Source organism: Acinonyx jubatus, chromosome A1 (assembly GCF_027475565.1).
Source record: "Acinonyx jubatus isolate Ajub_Pintada_27869175 chromosome A1, VMU_Ajub_asm_v1.0, whole genome shotgun sequence".
In the NCBI taxonomy this organism is placed as follows: Eukaryota; Metazoa; Chordata; class Mammalia; order Carnivora; family Felidae; genus Acinonyx; species Acinonyx jubatus.
The window spans coordinates 150,772,397-150,793,297 of record NC_069380.1 but is presented as its reverse complement, the minus strand read 5'-3'; the positions used below and the strand labels follow the sequence as shown (position 1 = coordinate 150,793,297).

The window sequence follows — 20,901 nt, the reverse complement described above, 5'->3', positions numbered from 1 at the left end:
CGGTTTGGCCTGACTCTTTCGGCGCTGGCTGAAGTGCGCTTGCCGGAGCGCAGTGGGTGGGAGGACCTGGCACCACCCCTGGCCTCTGCAGTCAGACCCCCGGGGTGAAGAGAGATTCCTTCTGGGTCTCCAGTCTGCTGCAGTGCCCCTGCGTTAACGCTCCTTTGTGCTGCAGCTACTGAAGCCGAGATTACTCCAGCGCCTAGGTGCGGGCAGAGCAGCCGCCACTCTCTGCAGACCTGGCTGGAGGGTGCGTGCAGACTCTCCAGGCCGCGACTCGGCGCGTCCTTCCTCCTAGTTCTCCCCCACCCCATCCCCCAAACCCGCACCTCCCGAATCCCCCGCCCTCTCCGCGCTCTGCCCCTCCTCCCTTGCTGCGGGCTGACCGCTCCACACTGCCGCAGCGCCTCGCGTCTGGACGGCTTGCAGGAGGCACACACCCTTACACCCACTCGGCCAGACCGCACCCCTGCCCAGCATGTCCGCGCTGGAGTGGTACGCCCACAAGTCCCTGGGCGACGGCATCTTTTGGATTCAGGAACGCTTCTATGAGTCGGGCAACCGCGCCAACATCTGGCTGGTGCGTGGTTCCGAGCAGGATGTGGTGATCGATACGGGCCTGGGGCTGCGCAGCCTCCCGGAGTACCTGTACTCCTCCGGCCTCTTGCAGGATCACGGGGCCAAAGAGGACGCGGCGTGCCGGCCACTGCTGGCCGTGGCCACACACGTGCACTTCGACCACTCCGGCGGCCTCTACCAGTTCGACCGGGTGGCCGTGCATCACGCCGAGGCCGAGGCGCTGGCTCGCGGGGACAACTTTGAGACCGTGACCTGGCTGTCCGACAGTGAGGTGGTGCGGGCGCCCAGCCCGGGCTGGAGGGCCAGGCAGTTCCGAGTGCAGGCGGTGCAGCCCACTCTCATCCTGCAGGATGGTAATGGGCCCTCACGGGCACGCGCTCTCTTTAAGGGAAGGGATTGGGAAAAACTGTTCGAGGGATGCATGTTGCAGACGTGCGTGGCTGTAAACTGGCTTGTTTTGTCACATCGCAGAAACACCACTACTGTTTCTCCCTTCCCTGAGTAAACGCCTACTCGATCTGAGCCAAGGCCCTCGAAGCCTTCCTTACCACAGACCAGTTCTGGCACTGTGTGGCAAAGCCAAGTACTCAAATGAAAGCCGGCCCCACCCCCTAGTCAGATTCCTGTGTAAGGTATAGTAGTAACACTACAGAGGCTTGTGACTAGGGATTTTACATTCTTTGCCCGAGCACTTGCCAGATTTCCAGGCGTTTTTATAGCGAAAAGACTTTTAAGGAATGAGTCCTCACCGAGTGCATGACAGGCTCTGTGCTTTTGAGAACAGCTGACTTCATCCGCTCTCTGTCGGCGTCACTACTGGATATGAACAATTCCCACCTGTAGGTTTAGAAAGCCATTAGGGAGCAGTGGTTCTTATCTACTTGTGCATCCTTATCTTCCAGATAGATTTCTGTTCTTGATGTTGCCTCATTAGAGAAAAAGCTTGATAGTGAACATAAAAAGTAGAGAATGTGAGTCTTAACATTATGACAGATACATGGTCTGGTTTAAAGCAAGGCCTGAGAAAGATTAATGAGGTTATTTCCGGTGATGGTGAAGTATACCGACTAATGCATGGGTAGCCTTGGGCCTCTGGCTCTGTAAAAGAAAGGATGGGGATCAGAGAGAAACTAATGGAATAAAATACAATAGAGTAGGGTCCCAGCCCTCTCAACGCCAAGCAGGCACTTAAATAATTGAGTTAATTAGCCACAATAGCAATATTTGTATATTAAATTTCCTTTTTTCTTTTTAGAATATTTTTGTTGATTTCATTTTATCTTCACAACACATTTGAAGTGAGGTGGCTGACCCCTAATTAAATTGCTTGCCTAGAGTCCACGGAGCAAGATAGTGACAAAAGCTAGGATTTGAACCAAGGCACAATAGATCAATGCATGCAGATCATAAATTCTATCCCATAAATATATCGTAATTATAAGTAGGATATGAAACCCCCTTCTCTCATTTTTATCTTGAAACCATTTTAATTGCCAATTTAATTTATTAAAACATTCCTCTAGGAGATAGAAAAATCCTGTTGCTGCAGTACAATAAGCTTACTTTATGAAGGACCAATATGACAAATAATGAAATATGTTACAAAAATCAGTTTATCTTATAGATGAGATCTTGAACAGTTGAAATATAAAAAATAAAAAGCAAGATTCTGTACCTCACACTCCACCCACAAAGCCTCTTCATTAAAATTTCAAATCTAAAGATTAAAAAAAAAAGAGACTGATTTAGATGGGAGTCTTATATCATCTGACAATTTAAGATGAAAGAAAAGTACATTTACAGTATTCTTTGTATTTCTTGATAAAAGTGATACTTTTTAGAGTTAGGATTTCCATGTAGTTGATGGGTATTAAGATTAAATTAATTGTGGCACTGAGACCAAAATATGTTTAAATTAGTATTTAAAATACATTACAGTTGTCTGAATGAATAAATTACTTCTGATTTATTCACTTTTCCTTCTGTGCCAACAATAGGAAATCAATGGTGAAAGAACGATAAGAATTATTGTTTTATAGATGAAGAGTTCAAGCAGGCCTGAATTATCATGCCTGAGATCACATAGCGAGTTTGGAAAAGAGCTGAGACTAGAATCCAGGTTTCCTAAATCCCAGTTTATGATAGAATTATAGCATTTTGGAAATACAGGGGGCCTGCAAGCTATCTGTGTGCTGCTTTAAGCCTTTGAAGGTGTGAAAAAAAAAAAAAAGCTTGATATTTACCAAACACTTAAAGCTGAGAATATTGTGTTATATCAAAAGTTGTTTTTCATTAGAAGCAGAATGCCTCATCCTCTCAAGTAGTATCTAATTTTCTCTTTTCTCAGGAATATTAATTTCCTTTCTCTTCTGAATAATGTGGCCAGCTGACTTGCTGTTATCATAATCCAGATGGCTGGAAGGAGATAGAAAATATTTATATGAAAAATTCATACACGGTTACACATATACATGACAAGCCCATATCTGAACAGCATACAGCTGTTGCTTTGGTTAGAACATAAGGAGCCTGAAGTCATTAGTTTATTACATTTCATTTAGTGAATTGATGATCACCTGTCATGAGGAAGCATAAATCTGTGCTGTATGACTAATCCAAAAACTAACTTGCAAAGGAGGGACAGGGAGAGATCATCATACGGTGTATCATCTTTGATGGAAAAATAACTCCCCCTACGAATAGTGAAATAGTATCCTCCTATAAGAAGATAGATAAACCCTAGGTTAATATAGTACCTTCTATAGTACTATTCTTAATATAGTACCATACGTCTTTTTATCTATTTTCCACAATAGTCAAATGATATGAAGTGGAGACATTTTGGCCCCTTATGTATAATTAATTTGCCCAGAGTCACCAAGATAATTACACAGTTATGACAGACAGACTTAAGTCACTTGGGGAGGTTAAAAACAAAAAATAGACCCTAGAAAGGTAGCAGATTGAAAACTACTCCATCCGAAACCTAAGCCTGTAATAAAAGGACCTTGGTTTGTCTGTTTTAAGTATAAATCCATATTGAACTATTTTGAATGTTGATGTAAATGTAATGACTGAGTCAGCAGTTTTATCTTCTGCCAGCAATGGGGAATCAAGAGCCAATTCAGTCTGCACTGTAGGAGCTTTAAAAGGCTCGGGAATTAGCAGTAGATGGTATCTTAGTGGGGGCAAAGGAAAGATAAATAGTAAAAATAGTAGAATTGGTTGAAAGCCATTAAGAAGCTGTGAAAACTCTGGAATGTCCAAGCACTTAGTTTGTTCTCTGGGGAGAATAAAGCAGAGGAGTGTTGATTAAGGGATGCCAAGTACTACTGAGCTCAGCATTCAGTATGGAAAATAGGAGGAGTGTGTGTGTGTGTGTGCGCGCGCGCGCGCACGCATGCTCATGCGTACAGGTGTATAAGGAAGAGAGAGAGAATGTATGTGTGTATGTGTGTGTATGTTCCTTGTTAGTTTCAAGAAGGATGAGAGCCAGGTCTATACCCCGCCAAGTAGCAAACTGGAAGAATCTTACCTGGGAAATGTGACCAGCCCTAGAGGAAAAACTAAGATGCTGATCCCTAAGCAATCTTTGGCTTCATCTGTCTACAGCACAGCCTTGATCATTAAGCCCAATGCATGTGCTTCAAGCAGCCTTTTCACCCCCCCATTCTCAAATAGGCAACCAAGCATTATGAAAAATCCTAGAAAATGGTCTAACACGAGATCAAATACTAAAACAAATAGCATAAAGCAACTTGAGAGGGGAAGACAATCATTAATAGCATCAGGGGATAACAGAAGCTATTGCATTCAAGGTATTCAAGAGACATTAGGATGCTTTAAAAATAAGCAACAGAACAGTATGCACATGCACACACACACACACACACACACACACATACATGAGTTCTTGAAATTTAAAATGGTAGAAGTTTCTTAGTAGAAGAACTGAAGATAAAGTTGAAAAACTTTTAAAAAAAGGAGAAGAAAGGTAAAATGAAAACAAGAAGAGAACCAGTAGAGGACCCGTTTGGAAAATTCAACACTGGAATAATAGAAGCACAGATAGAGTAGAGAAAATGGAAGAAAAGAAAGCATAATAGTGATAATTCAAGAAAATATCCCACAATTAAGAGATGTAAAATTTCAGATTAAAAGAGCCCACAGAGTTCCTAGCGTGATGAATGAAAACACATCCAACCCAAGGCACATTATTGTAAAATTTCAGAATACTGGAAGCAAGCTTCCAGAAATTAAAATGTCATCTATACAGATCATAATGGCTTTAGAGCTAGAAAAGAAGAGCTATGCCTTATTTGAATAAAATTTATTTCCAACTTAGAATTTTACATCCATTTCACTAACAATCAGGTTATCAAAAAAGATTGCTGTTACTTAGAAAGTTACCAAGATATAATTTTATCCTATTTACTACCTTCAAAATAAGGAAGTAAAGCAAGAGGAAGATATGGAATACAGGAAACAGGAGATCAAATACAAGAAAAAGTTGAAAGGAAACATCAAGATGATGGCAAAAATGACATTCTGACAATGATACTATGCCAGGCATAAAGAGCTCCACATTGGAGCAGTTAAATCGTTAACTCTTTTGGACAAGAAATATATACAAGAGTGGTGTTGGTAAGTGGAGAGTGAGGGGTAAAGAGAGCTAAAGATTCTTATATTTTATAGTGGAAGTCAACAAAATCTAAAATTTAAAAACCAAGAAATGGTAATATGTGAATGAAATCAGTATAGTATATCTAATTAGTAAATCAAGAAATGAAATATAAAAAATTTTTAGAGATAAATATATGTAGTAGAGGCAGCTACCGGAAGAAATAGCTAAAATTGTTAAAAAGTGGTTGATTCTTGGTAGCAGGATTGGAGCTAGAGTCAGAATGGGGCAAATAACTTTTTCTTACATTTTAAGCCCTTCTGAAATATTTTGAGATGTGTACATATGTTTCTTTGATTAAAAAATGAAATAAAAATATGGGGTTACCAAGATGGGAAAGGGTATTTGGGAAGCCAAGAAAGGTCTAGTATGGCTGGAATCCAATGACAACTGGGTCAGGGTGAGGGCTTGGAAGCATAGGGTGTGTGTGTGTATTATATGCTTTTCTATGTGATATTTATTTATATATGGATATATGTCATAGGCAATTTTGAGTCTTGTAGGAGAGGTCTTATTGAAATTCTACAAGTGAGCACTATAAGCATAGGGGAGGCATTTACAAAGCTATAAGGTATTGGAAGAATCTAATACTCACCCATTATGGCCTTATCAACTGCTTACAGTTGGTATCCATTTTGATAGGTGGGCACTCACAACTTCTCTGTTGCTAAATATTTTGAATACCACCTGGATATAACCAAAGATCAATAAGACTCTATCCCTGCATTGGTTATTATCCACAGCTTCTTCTTCTTCTTCTTTTTTTTTTTTTTTTTTTTTTTTTTTTAGGATTCAACTTCCTTCACTTCCTTCCTTCTTTCCTTTCTATACACTTATAAAAAAATGGGTCTCCAACAGCTCTATTATTAAACCAACCTGGCTATAATTTCTTTACCTTACCTGCCAGTTATACGGTAAATGACAGTAGTTTGTGATTCTCAGAGGCACTTTAATTCTGGAACAATTATATTGTAAAGGAGTCTGGCCCGTTAAGACTGGAATGCAGAGAAAGCTGGGAGTGTCTGATTCCATCTTAACATTCTTACTGGGATTCACGACAAGACTAGGACAATCCCTGCTCCCACTCTTGGCCTCACTGATCTGTTTTGTATTGCTATATATATTTTTTCTTAAAGTTTCTACAAATGCAATCATATATGGTCTTTGTGTCTGTCTTTTTCATTTGGAATGGTGTTTTGGAGATTCGTCCATGTTGTATCTCTTATTCATTCCTTTCTATTGCTGAGAAATAATCCATTTATGGTTATAACATATTTTATATCCTCACCTGTTGAAGGAAATTTGAATCTTTCTAGTTTGAGGCCGTAATTAATAATGCTGTCATGAACATTTGCAGGTAAGTCTTGTGTGGATGCATGTTTTCCTTTCCCTTGGTAGATACCTAGGAATGGAATTCCTGGATCTTACGGTAGTGGATGTTAATTTTTAAGAAAGTGCCTGTTTTCCAAAGTAGTTATACGATTTTATATTCCCAAATGCAATGGATAAGACTTCCAGTTTCTTCAGCTCTTTGTCTACACTTGCTTTTGTCAGTCCTTTTGATTGTAGCCATTCTAGTAAGTGTGTAGTGGTATTTCATTGTGGTTTAGCATCTCCCTAATAACTAATGATGGTGAGCACATTTTCAGGTACTTATTTGCTAGTCAAGTGTCTTCTTTGTTAAAGGATCTATTAAAATCTTTTTTCCTTTTTATTTATTTAAAAAAATTTTTTAAGTGTGTTTATTTTGAGAGAGAGAGAGAAGGTCAGAGAGAGAGAGGGAGAGAGAGAATCCCAAGCAGGCTCTGCAATGGCAGCACAGAGCCCAATGTGGAGCTTGAACTCAGGAACCATGAGATCATGACCTGAGCAGAAACCAAGAGTCAGACACTTAACTGACTAAGCCAACCAGGCACCCCTTCTATTTGTTTTCTAGAAACTTTCACATTTAGGTTTATGATCCATTTTGAGTTAGTTTTTGTTCATATTGTGCAGTGATGGTTGAAAGGTTCTTTTTTGCTTATTTGGATATGGATATCCAAAGTGTCCCAGTCCATTTCGTTGAGAAGACTATCTTTTTGCCCACTGAATTATCTTGGTTGACACCATTTGTCAAATCTCCTTTTGGACTCTATTCTCTTCCATTGATTATGTCTCTCCTTTAGCCAGCACCACACTATCTTGATGATTATAACTTTATTATAATTCTTGAAATTAAGTAGTGTAAGTCCTCCAACTTTGTACCTCTTTTTCAAAATTGTTTTGGCTATTCTAGACCATTTGCATTTTCATATAACTTTTATATGAGTGAGATTTTCAATTTCTACAAAAAAATTCAAGATTTTGATTGAGATTGTATTAAATCTGCAGAAGTACACCAGCCATTACCGTAGCCCCTAGCCACATGTGACGATCTAAATACAAATATAAATTAATTAGGATTGATTAAAATTAAAATTCTAGTTCCCTAGTATATTAGCCTTATTTCAAATAACCATATGTAGCTAGTGGCAACCATATTGGACAGTGTTGATACATAATACTTCATTAATCTCAGAAAGTTGTATTAGACATTGCAGCTATGGGAAAATCAAATTTAAATGCCATCTTAACAATTTTGAGGCTTCTAGTTAAAAGACATGGCATATCTCTCCTTTTGTTTAGATCTTTAATTTCTCATGATGGTGTTTTTATACCTTTCAGTATAAAGATACACATTTTTCCTAAGTATTTCATTCTTTTTGATACTATTGTGAACAAAATGGCTTTTTAAATTCACTTTATGATGTTCATTGCTAATATATAGAAATACAATTTATTTTTGTATTCTGATCTTGTACCCTTGACATTGCTAAACTTGCTTTTTTAATTCTCTAGCGTTTCCCCACATTTCTTAGGTTTTTCTACAAATAAGATCTTGTTATCTGTGAATAAAGACAGATTTACTTCTTTTCCATTCTCTGTGACTGTACTCTCTTTTTCTTGGCTTACTCCCTTGGCTAAAATCTTTAGTGTGATGTTAAATAGAAATGGTTAAGAGTAAACTTCCTTGCCTTCCTTCCATCTTAGGAGGAAAGCACTTAAGTGTTTCTACTCAGTGGTAAGTTAGCTGTAGGTTTTTCATAGATGCCCTTAATCAAGTTGACAACCTTCCCTCTACTCCTAGTTTGCTGAAAGTTTTTACCACCAGTAAGGTTTGGATTTTGTCATATGCTTTTTCTTCACCTATTGAGATGTTCATATGACTTTTCCCCTTTATTTTACTAATATAATATAGTATGTTACCTGATTTTCATAAGTCAAACCAAATTTATATTTCTGGGATAAACCCCATTTGGTCATTATCCTATTTATAAATTGTATTTAGTTTGCCAATATTGATAAGGATTGATAAGGATTTTGAGACTACTTTCATTAGGAATATTGGTTTGTGGTTTCCTTTTTTTTTTAGTTTATTTATTTATTTTGAGAGAGAGAGAGACAGAGTGAGTGGAGGAGGGGCAGAGAGGGGAGGGAGAGAGAGGATCTCTTAATTCACAAAACTGAGATCATGGCCTGAGCCGAAACCAAGAGTCCAACGCTTAACTTACTGAGCCATCCAGGCACCCCTGTAGTTTTATTTTTTTTTACATTGCCTTTGTCGGGCTTTTATTAGGGTAAAATTGAATTAGGAAGCTTTTCCTCTTCTTCTATATTCTGAAAGTCTATATAGATACTTTCCCTGTCTTGAGTGACTGACAGAAACCATCTTTGAGCCTGGACTTTTCTTTGTGGGGAGATTTAAATTATTAATCAATTTCTTTGCTTGATATAGGTCTACTTAGATTTTCTTTTTCTTCTTCAATCACTTTTGGTAATTTGTCTCTTTCTAGGAATTTGTTTATTTCAACTAAGTTGTCAAATTTGTTGTTCATAATATTCCCTTATCCTCTTTTTCATTTCCTTAGGGTCTATAGTGATACTCCTTCTTTCATTCCTGATTTTTGCAATTTATGTTTTCTCTAATTTTTTTGTCTAGCCAGTGGAGTTTATCATTTTTGTTGCTCTTTTCAATGAGCCACCTATTAGTTTCTTTTATTTTTTTCTATTGATATTTGTTTCTTATTTCATTTATTTCTGCTCTGGCCTTTATTTATTCCTTAACATTTTGTATTTGATTTGCTTCTTTTCCTAACTTCTTAAGATAGAAACTTTGATTTTAAACAGTTAATCCTTTACAAATAAGCATTTAAAGCAATAATTTTTTTTCTAAGTATTGTGTTACCAGCAGCCGATTAGGTGTGATATATTTTGTTTGTATTTTCATTCAGTTCAAGATATTTTTTAATATAATATATTGTCAAATTAGCTAATATACAGAGTGTAAAGTGTGCTGTTGGTTTTTGGCTTAGATTCCCGTGCTTCATTGCTTACATACAACACCCAGGGCTCATCCCAACAAGTGCCCTCCTTAATGCCCATCACCCATTTTCCCCTCTCCCCCACCATCCCATCTACCCTCAGTTTGTTCTCTGTATTTAAGAGTCTCTTATGGGTTGCCTCCCTTCCTCTCTGTTTATAACCATTTTTGTCCCCTTTCCTTTCCCCCATGGTCTTCTGTTAAGTTTCTCAAGATCCACATATGAGTGAAAACATGTGATATCTGTCCTTCTCTGCCTGACTTATTTCACTTAGCATTATACTCTCCAGTTCCAGCCACGTTGCTACAAAGGGCCAGATTTCATTCTTCCTCATTGCCAAGTAGTATTCCATTATACATATAAATCACATCTTCTTTATCCATTCATCAGTTGATGGACATTTAGGCTCTTTCTATAATTTGGCTATTGTTGAAAGTGCTGCTATAAACATTAGGATACATGTGCCCCTATGAATCAGCACTCCTGTATCCCTTGGATAAATTCCTAGTAGTGCTATTGCTGGGTCGTAGGGTAATTCTATTTTTAGCTTTTTGAGGAACCTCCACACTGTTTTTCAGAGCAGCTGTACCAGTTTGCATTCCCACCAACAGTGCAAGAAGGTTCCTGTTTCTCCACATCCTCGCCAGCATCTGTAGTTTCCTGAATTGTTCATTTTAGACACTCTGACAAATGTGAGGTGGTATCTTCAGTGTGGTTTTCATTGGTATTTCCCTGATCATGAATAATGTTGAGCATAATTTCATGTGCCTGTTGGCCATCTGGATGTCTTCTTTGGATAAGTGTCTATTCATGTCTTCTGCCCATTTTGTCACTGGATTCTTTGTTTTTCTGGTGTGGAGTTTGGTAAGTTATAGATTTAGGATACTACCCTTGATTCGGTATGTCACTTGCAAATATCTTTTCCCATTCCATCGGTTGCTTTTTAGTTTTGTTGATTGTTTCCTTTGCAGTACAGAAGCTTTTTATCTTGATGAGGTCCCAATAGTTCATTTTTGGTTTTAATTCCCTTGCCTTTGGAGATGTGTTGAGCAAGAAATTGCTGTGGCTGAGGTCAAAGAAGTTTTTGCATGCTTTCTCCTCGAGGGTTTTGATGGTTTCCTGCCTCACATTTAGGTCTTTCATCCATTTTGAGTTTATTTTTGTATATGGGCAAGAAAGTGGTCTAGTTTTATTCTTCTGCATGTTGCTGTCCAGTTCTCCCAGCACCATTTGCTAAAGAGACTGTCTTTTTTCCATTGGATACTCTTTCCTACTTTGTCAAAGATTAATTGGGCATGCATTTGTGGGTCCAATTCTGGAGTGTCTATTCTATTCCATTGGTCTCTGTGTCTGTTCTTGTGCCAATACCATACTGTTGATGATTACAGCTTTGTAGTAGAGGCTAACGTCTGGGATTGTGAGGTGTCCCACTTTGGTTTTCTTCTTCAATATTACTTTGGCTATTCGGGGTCTTTTGTGGTTCCATACAAATTTTAGTGTTGTTTTTTCTAGCTTTGAGAAGAATGCCAGTGCAATTTTGATTGAGATTGCATTGATTGTGTAGATTGCTTTGGGTGGTATTGACATTTTAACAATATTTATTCTTCCAATCCATGAGCATGGAATGTCTTTCAGTTTCTTTGTATCTTCTTCAATTTCCTTCATAAGTTTTGTATAATTTTCAGCATACAGATCTTTTTTACCTCTTTGGTTAGGTTTATTCCTAGGTATTTTATGGTTCTTGCTGCAATTGTAAATGGGATCAGTTTCTTTATTTCTCTTTCTGTTGCTTCATTATTGCTGTATAAAAATGCAACAGATTTCTGTGCATTGATTTTGTACCCTGAGACTTTGCTGAATTCACGTATCAGTTCTAGCAATCTTTTGGTGGAGTCTTTCTGGTTTTCCATGTATCATGTCGTCTGCGAAAAATGAAAGTTTGGTTTCTTCTTTGCCAATTTTGATGCCTTTGATTTCCTTTTGTTGTTGGATTGCTGATGCTAGCACTTCCAACACTATTTAAACAACAGTGGTGAGAGTGGACATCCCTGTCGTGTTCCTGATCTCAGGGGGAAAGCTCTCAGTTTTTCCCTGTTAAGGATGATATTAGCTGTGGGCTTTTCATATATGGCTTTTACGATGTTTAAGTGTATTCCTTCTATCACAAGTTTCTTGACAGTTTTTATTAAGAAAGGATACTGTGTTTTGTCAAATGATTTTTTTGCATCTGTTGACAGGATCATATGGTTCATATCCTTTCTTTTATTAATGTGATGTATCACATTGATTGATTTGCGAATATTGAACCAGCCCTGCAGCCCAGGAATGAATCCCACTTGATCATGGTGAATAATTCTTTTTTATATGCTGTTGAATTCGATTTGCTAGTATCTTGTTGAGGATTTTTGCATCCATGTTCATCAGGGATATTGACCTGTAATTCTTTTTTGTGGGGTCTCTGTCTGGTTTGGGAATCAAGGTAGTGCTGACTTCATAGAATGAGTCTGAAAATTTTCCTTCCATTTCTATTTTTTGGAACAGCTTGAGAAGGATAGGTATTAATTCTGCTTTAAATGTCTGGTACAATTCCCCAGGGAAGCCATCTGGCCCAAGACTCTTCTTTGTTGGGAGATTTTTGATAACTGATTCAATTTCTTCACTAGTTATGGGTCTGTTCAAATTTTCTGTTCTTTCCTGCTTGAGTTTTGGTAGTGCGTGGGTGTCTAGGAATTTGTCCATTTCTTCCAGGTTGTCCAGTTTGTTGGCATATAATTCTTCATAGTATTCTCTGATAATTAGTTCAAGAGATTTTCTAATCTCCTGTGATTTCATCTTTGATCCCTAAGTTAGGTAGAAGTGTGATGCTTACTTTGTGTATATTTGGCTATTTCCCATATTTATTTTTGTTATTAATTTCTAATTTAATTATATTATAGTCAAAGAACATATTTTTATGACTTTATTCCTTTCATATTTACTGAGACTTGCTTTATGGCTGTGTAGCCTGGTGAATATTCCATGTGCAATTAAAACGAATGTGTACTTTACCGTTTTAAGATGAAGTGTTGTTTGTCACTTAGGTTAAGTTGTTTGATAGTGTTGTTCAGATCTTCTGTATTCTTACTGATTTTCTATCTACTTGTATTACAGATTACTCAGAGAGGAATATTTTAATCTCTAAGCATAATCAGTTAATTGTTTATTCTTAATTCTGTCAGTTTTTACTGAAATTTTTTTCATGAATCTTTAGTGTCTGTTTTAGGTACATGTATAATTTTTTAGTATGTTGACTTAATGTATATCCTAATAAAATGTACTTCTTTACTAATAGTCCTTATTTTGTCTAATATTAATATAGCCACTCTAGTTCTCTTACTAATATTTATATTGCATAACTTTTTCAACCTCTGTTTGTCTTTGATCTTATAGTTCCTCTCTTGTAGACTGCATATGTATCCTGCTTTTTAAATCTAGTTTGACAATGTCTGCCTTATCCCATTCATATTCAATGTAATTATTGATATAGTTGAATTTAGGTCTGCCATTCTGTTATTTGTTTTCTATGTCTCATTTCTTATTTAGCTCTCTTTTCCTCTTTCATTGTCTTTTAGGTTTCATAAATTCCAATTATTACACTGTTTTTATTCCCCATTAACTTTTTCACTCTATGTCTTTGATTTTTTCTGTGTATATGTGTTTGCACTAAACATAACAATATGGAACTTTTAAATTATGATGATTTACTTAAGTTAGTCCTGATTTAAAACCAGTGAAACCGTAATTTTGCATTTATATCTCAATTTCCTCTCACTATCAAATAACTGGGAAGAGTGTGAGATTTTACCTGATTTGCAAATTAGCCTGCCAGGGTTTAATAGATTCTGGCAGGAGACTAAAGATAATTTATTACTCATAGCAACAACAATAGCCAGAGCATGATCATTTGTACTGATTCTTCAAGGCTTAATTTTCACAGGGTGACAAAAGAAGGGGCAAAATATAGAGTAGCATTCATGAATCGTGTCATCAGGATACTGGTACCAAGGATGTACTAAAAAATAAGTGTTGTGGTCAAATAAGTTTGAGAAATGGTATAACCCTATCTCCCTGTGTATATCTACAATGTACATTAGTATGTTAAAAAGTTCTCAGAAGCCTTGCAGAAAAAAAGCTACTTAACTTTCTTTGAAGGAAGGGTTTCCAAATTATTTGACTACAGAATCTTTTATTTTATGTATCATAACAACCTGAAAAAATAGTGTTCCACATAATTCACTTTGACAAACACTGGTTAAGCAAACAATAGAAATGAAATATATGCAAATTATTTTTAAATCACCATTAAGAAATACTGTATTTTTGAAATAAATGTAAAATAAGTGTTATCCTTCCCGACCTTTTTGAAAACATTTAATGTTCTTTTCTTTTATTCTTTAAGTGATTGAAGTCAAGTATGCAACATGTTTATCTGTAAATTCTGTTTCCATTTGTAGGGGATGTGATCAACCTTGGTGACAGACAGCTCACTGTTATGCACATGCCTGGTCACTCCAGGGGCAGTATTTGCTTACATGACAAAGACCGAAAGATTCTCTTCAGTGGAGACGTCGTGTATGATGGATCACTGATTGACTGGCTTCCATACAGCAGGATAAGTGACTATGTTGGAACCTGTGAACGTCTGATAGAATTAGTGGACAGAGGTCTGGTAGAGAAGGTGCTTCCTGGGCATTTCAATACCTTTGGTGCTGAAAGGCTTTTTCGATTGGCTTCTAACTATATTTCAAAAGCTGGCATATGTCACAAAGTTTCTACTTTTGCCATGCGATCTCTTGCAAGTTTAGCCTTACGTGTAACAAATTCTAGGACCTCACCCTAGTATCTACACTGATAACCTGTTTTGATTAATTCTGTAAGTTCAATTCATTTTGTGCTGTTTAAAATGAGTTATAGTGAGCATTTCAAGAAATGCTTTATTAGAGACAAAAAAAGGTTGAGAATGAGTAAGCCCAAAAAGGAAGCTCTTCATTAAAAATTTTTCTTTCTTTCAAATAAGAAATCATTTAAATAAGCTTATAATTTGCCAGGCTGTCATCTTGTAATATTTGTCATCTTGTAATATCCAGAAACAACATAGAAATATATGGGGAAGTAAGGAGGCATAGTAACAGAAAGAACTATCATCCTTACTTCCCATTTCTCTTATTTTATTTCCTAGATGACCTAGAAAAAGAGGCATAAAGTTTTATGTTTATACTCCAAACTTGATATTTTAGTATATTATTTAAAGATAAAGGTTCTTGAGTTTAAAATACATTAGAACTCAATACAAACATATAAATTAATATTTAGAATGACAGCTAAAACAATCCATTGGTATAGCACAGAATTTTTATGCTTCACTTATTTATTCTTAATGTAATTATAGCGTATTATATGCTGTGTAATTTTACTTACAAAGAGTACAATGAATTTTGTTTTGTTGCAAAGCTTTAAATATAAATTGCAGAGTGCTTCAGTCAAAAGCTACCACACAGTGTTGTTTGTTATTATGTGCGTGTAATATTTTCAATCATAAAAATGAAATTCAAATGTCTGTAATATAATTACAAATTGTCAGATTTCTCAAAAGGACACTGTCAGGGAAATTTGAAAATATACACATTGAAAATAATTTTTTATTATATCCTATTTTAATATTAACAGCTATTGTAAACAAAATTTTTCTTGTTAAATAGCAGCTTCAGTATATGTGTCATATTTTATAATATCACAACAACTATAGAGATCTACGACATTCTGATATGAATCATTCTTTTACTTATCATAACATGCATATGTACCATGGAAGGCTTTTCAGATTAACTGCAAAATGTGCATTAGATATTGACTTAGAGTGAATTGCCTTTTTTATCCTGATTCACAACACCTATTCCTGTTCAGTATTCTTTGTCTTGAATGAAAAGAACTCTACATTTATAACGTTATAGGAAAGGTTAGCCCACTATTTTAGTGAAATGTTTTGGTTTGGTGCTCTTTATAATTTATTAAAAAGCCTTTTGGAATATTTCATAAAGGTTTTTTAAGCAGTTTTCTCACTGCCTTTTTTATTATTTACATGTCCAAAACCAAACTGAGATAGCTTTGGAAATCAGATTGTTTAGTATTAAGAAAGTTTAGCAACTTTGATATCTGAAAAATTATAAAATTTTTCCACCCTTAACCCACCCAGGTTTTTTTAGTCTTTTTTTAATTCAACACCCACACACATATCCCACATTCATACACACAGTCACATACATACATGCACAGTATTGTGCTAAACACTGTGGAAGCTTAAAAAGTCAAAGAGATGAAATCTTAGCTAGAAGGCAAACAAAACATGAATAATAATATATGTAGGTTGAAGCTAATACAAATTACACATGAGTATCAGGGACATACATGGAGGGGTGTGGAGTTTGGTTAGGAAGAGATTCCTGGAAGAGGGGTTTTTCAGTTGTATTTGGAAAGATGATTTGTTAGGTGGTCAGGGTAGGGGACAAAAAGATTCAAGAACGGGGAAGGAAGCATTGCTATCCTAAGTAGGCTATTCCTTGTGACAATTTAAATTTAATTTTCAGGAATCTTAGATCCTCCAAATACCAAGTATTTAGCATGAGACAGGTGGGTTTGTGATGGTGTATATGAGTCATCTTCAGTGACAGACAAGCTGTCCTGCCACATGCCATCGAAGGAATCTACTCATATAAGGCTGTAGGTTTCAGTTGATATGCAGCATGAAGAGTATAGATTTGGTTCAGGGCAACTACAATCACTTAATGAGCCTTAAATATAGCCATTATTTTTATATCAGTAGCACAAAAGAAAACCAAAAGTCCTTAACCATTGACCATTTTATCATACCTTAGGACTTAAAAAAAAATCAGGGTATAGTAGGCACTAAGTTTTACTGAGAAATATTTGAACCTGATGAAGGCTTTCTTTATTTCTTAAAAGTACAATTTTTCAAAACATGTTAGTTTTGTTTTTAAATCTCCAACTTTTTTTTTGTTTTTCAAATTATACAAACACATAAGACTGTGATATTTTGCTTTTGCTTCAGTGTGAATAAATTGGGGAAAGGATCTGTCATCCATTTAGTGCTCATGCTATGCATTTTAAAATATGCATTATTCAGTTTAATCCTGGCCCCAGTGCCAAGAAGTAATTGACCAGCCAAACACAACAAAACTTTGGACAAAGCTGGTAATTGAACACAGGTCTGTCTTCCTCCCAAACTGTGCTCTTTCTCTTATATCTGCACAATAACATAAAATTGGCAAAGTGTATTTTTACTTTCCCAGATGCCACATGTGCCAAGAGTAAATCAAGTGATGTTAAGCCTAATAATAGCATATTTTAAAAGAAGCTTTAAAAAATATATTTTCACCCTGACAGTGACCCGTATTGTAACTTATGATTTTTGGAAATAATAGTATGTAAGTATAATTCAGAGTTGTCAAATGTAAGACATTTAGAAATAATTTTTATTTGTATTGTTAATAACTTAATCTTTGGAAACTCATTTTCCTTATTTGGTGTTTCCTTTTAACTAAGAAGTCTAAAACAAACAAAAATCTTGTGTTATCCTGATATAGTTGAGTAAATGATTATGTGTAGTTGTTCTTATATGAATAGTAATATGATTGTGACATGTACACATTGTCTTCTTATAATTTTCAGATAAGTGTAAGTAAAAATTTGTGTGATAAATATTAAAGTGGACATTTTATTTCAATCTCTAGTTGGTATTTTTTTCTAACAGCAAATTCCTATTTAATTTCTTATAAATATTCCCTATGTGAAGTACAGTTTTGAAAATGTATAATAAATAAGACATCAAATCCATGGACAAGAATGGAGAATCCAGAAAATGCCCATATAAATTTTTGGTAGTTATAAATATTGCATTTTAAATCAATGGATAAAAGATGAGTTATTTGGTATATATTCCAATTGTTGATGTGAGAAAAAAGGTCCCTGACAACATAAAAATAAATTCCAAATGGATTAAAGACCTAAATTTGAAAAATGGAAACACATGTGTATTGAAATTTTAAATCATGTTTAAGACATTAGGATAGGGAAGATCTTTATATAGGAAAAAAAAAGCAAAATCATCAGAATTTAAAATGTCCTAGAATTCAGATGCCATAAAGTTAAAATGATAAATTAGAAGAAAATATTCACAAATTGTGTAACAGCAAAATTTTTTTAAACAACCAAAAAGAATGCCTACAAATCAATAAGAAAAAGGTAAACTGCTGTAAGGGTGGGAACACCTTTCTTCTCCCGTCTTAGGTCCTGTGGCTGGGCCCAAGGATTACATTTACAAAAGACAAAAGGAGCATATAAATTTTATTTGATATTAAAATTTTTATGTGGATGAGGAGGGTTTTATGTATAAGAAATGAAAACCCAAAGAAGTGGATTGGCGTGAGACTTTACATACCATTTTAACAAAGAACAATAAATTGTGGAGACTGACCAGGCAGGAGAAGAGTGTTTGGACTAAAGTTAGTAAACTGTGGGAAAATGACTAGGAAATAGATGAGGGAAACTAATGAAAGACCAGGGTTATTCTAGCAGGTTTGTTCATATAGATTAATCTTGGTGTCAACTCTCTGTTTCCAGTGATAAAAATGTTCCAGTCTTCCTGATATAAGGAGGACACTTTTCTCATGGGAAATTTTATGCCCTGTTTTAGGTAGAAAGGGAACCCTTCCTATATTTGTTTCTTCTCACTTGCCTCAGGTCATTCAGTATGCCAAAGTGGTATATTTTGAGGTGTCATGTTCTAATCTCCTTTACTACCTATTACAAAAATGGGTAAATTATATGAGCAGGTTATTCACAGAAGATGAAACACAAAGGCCATTAAACATTCAGAATTATGCTGAACCTCAGTAGTAATCCGGGAAATGCAAGTTTAAGTAATAAGATAGTTTACTCTAAAACTGGGAAATTTGAGAATATGAAGTATTAGTATAAGGGTAAGTGGATATTTTCATGCTGTGCTGCTAAAAGTGTAGAGTGCTTCCAGCCATTTATGGGGTGGGAGGGTGCAATTTTGGGCTGTGATTTGGTGCATTCTGATTTTGGGTTAAGAGTGATAGACTGAGCATGTAGCTTTACCTCTGCTCCTGTCTGAAATTCAGTGAAATGACGGGAAAATCATTTTTTAATGGCACAAACTTACAAGACCAAAAATGGTAAAGGAGACAACAGCATCATTCTGTCCCTGAAAGGCTGATAGATGAATGAAAACTAATTTGGTAAACCCAAGAAACCCGCAAACAGGAATGAGGAAAGCCAAGAAACAATCATCACAACACAACCCTCTCCCCACCCCCCAACCACCACCAACTGCCCCACAAAAGGCTTAGAAATTGATAGCACCAGGTACCTCTAGGAGTCATGGTAAAGGTCTTTTTTATTTAAATCCCTCCCTAACTACACTACTAAGTAATTCCACCCCCCCAATTCAAGGATGATTGGAAGTTATTTTAGATTTAGCATGAAGTTAAGTAATCTTTAGCTTTAGTGCCTAGTACTTGCATAGGCCCCTTCCAAGGCCTGAGAGGGGCCTAAGAAATGTGTTCAGATGATCATTTTTTGGTTTTAATTTGTAAAACTAAATTATTTTTTATTCCTTCTCTCAAAGCCCCCAAAGTGCATGCTTCAGGTCCCACAAGAGTGTAATCTGCTCCTGTCTATAGGATTGTTATGCAGAGACAGTAAAACAGAATCTCTATTCAGAGGATACTGGACCTTGGGTCCTATTTTGAAACGAAAGGGATTTAGGAACGGGTTTTCTTTTTTCTGTTTTTGTTTGTTTGTTTGTTTGTTTTTAATGTTTATTTAGTTTTGAGAGAGAGAGGCAAAGTGTGAGCACAGGAGGAGCAGAAAGAGGGAGACACAGAATCCAAAGCAGGCTCCAGACTCTGAGCTAGCACAAAGTCCGACACAGGGCTCAAACCTGTGAACCATGAGATCATGACCTGAGCTGAAGTCAGAGGCTTAATGGACTGAGCCACCCAGGCACCCCTTGCACCCCTTAGCAAAGGTTTATGTACAGTGAAAGTTTGTATAAAGTTCACACTTGCAGAGTCCTCCAACCTAGTTCAAAGAATGTTGGCAGTTATGACAAATCTATCCTCCAGGCAAGATCCTTTTCTTAGAAATTTGACACCTGAAAGACCTGATGATACTGACTCTGGGGTCCCCAAAGAAAGGGCCCAGTGAAATCATCTTACAATGTAGTGTGCAACCACAGGGCCTCCCTTGCCTCTCTTGCACATAGATTTCTAAAGTGTACTACTCTTAACTTTTAATATATACACCAAAGCCAGCATCTTGTGGAAAAAACAAAAGAATAGATGGAAATAAGTGGAAAAACCACTTCAAACAGTAAGACAATTTACCAAAATAGCAATATATGAAATTAACATTAAAAACCTAGAGTCTTCACCAAAGAAGACATACAGATGGCAGATGAGTAACCAAGATATCCTTCAATAGGTAAATGGATAAACTCTGGTAGATGTAGACAATGGAATATTATTCAGTGCTAAAAAGACATGATCTATCGGGGTGCGTGGGTGGCTCATTTGGTTAATTGGCCGACTTCAGCTCAGGTCACGATCTCACCCGTTTGTGAGTTTGAGCCCCGCATGAGGCTCTTTGCTGCCAGCTTGGAGCCTGGAGCCTGCTTCAGATTCTCTGTCTCCCTTTCTTTCTGCCCCTCCCCCACTCACTCTGTGTCTCTCAAAAATAAACACTAAAACAATTAAAAAAAAAAAGAAATGAGCTATCAAGTCATGAAAAGATACGGAGACAACATAAATGCCCATTACAAAGTAAAAGAAGCCAATCTCAACAGGCTACTTACTGTATGATTCTAATTATACAACATTCTGGAAAAGGCAAATGTTAGAGCTAATAAAAAGACCCATGGTTACTAGGGGTAGGGGTTGGGGCCAAGGATGACTAGGTGGAACGCATAATGATGGATACAAGCCATTATACATTTGTCCAAACCCAATGAATGTATGTCAAGAGTGAACCCCAAGGTAGACTGTGAACTTTGGATGATTATGATGTTTCAGTACAGACTTATCAACTGTAACAAATGTATCATTCTGAGGGGGGATGTTGATGAAGGAGGCTATGCAGGCAGTGGTAGTGGGCTTAAGGGAA

The 20,901-nt window shown here is 36.5% G+C and overlaps 2 protein-coding genes across 2 annotated transcripts in view; one reads left to right on the top strand and one right to left on the bottom strand.

The window, feature by feature from the left end:
• The window catches only part of POLR3G (RNA polymerase III subunit G), a 103,772-nt gene that overhangs the window by 43,387 nt on the left and 39,484 nt on the right, over positions 1-20,901 (bottom strand). The gene's annotated exons all lie outside the window — the stretch shown is intronic.
• MBLAC2 (metallo-beta-lactamase domain containing 2) lies at positions 15-17,440 on the top strand. Its single transcript, XM_015065169.3, has 2 exons — positions 15-932; positions 14,154-17,440. The coding sequence occupies exons 1-2, from the start codon at positions 479-481 to the stop codon at positions 14,537-14,539; spliced, it is 840 nt and encodes a 279-aa protein (XP_014920655.2). The 5' UTR covers positions 15-478; the 3' UTR covers positions 14,540-17,440.

What these genes read in the sequence shown, in the direction of transcription:
- MBLAC2 (XM_015065169.3), top strand. Translation starts at nt 479, where the DNA reads ATGTCCGCGCTGGAGTGGTACGCCCACAAGTCCCTGGGCGACGGCATC. An exon ending in CACTCTCATCCTGCAGGATG is followed by an intron (nt 933 to 14,153) that starts GTAATGGGCCCT and finishes TTCCATTTGTAG; the next exon opens with GGGATGTGATCAACCTTGGT.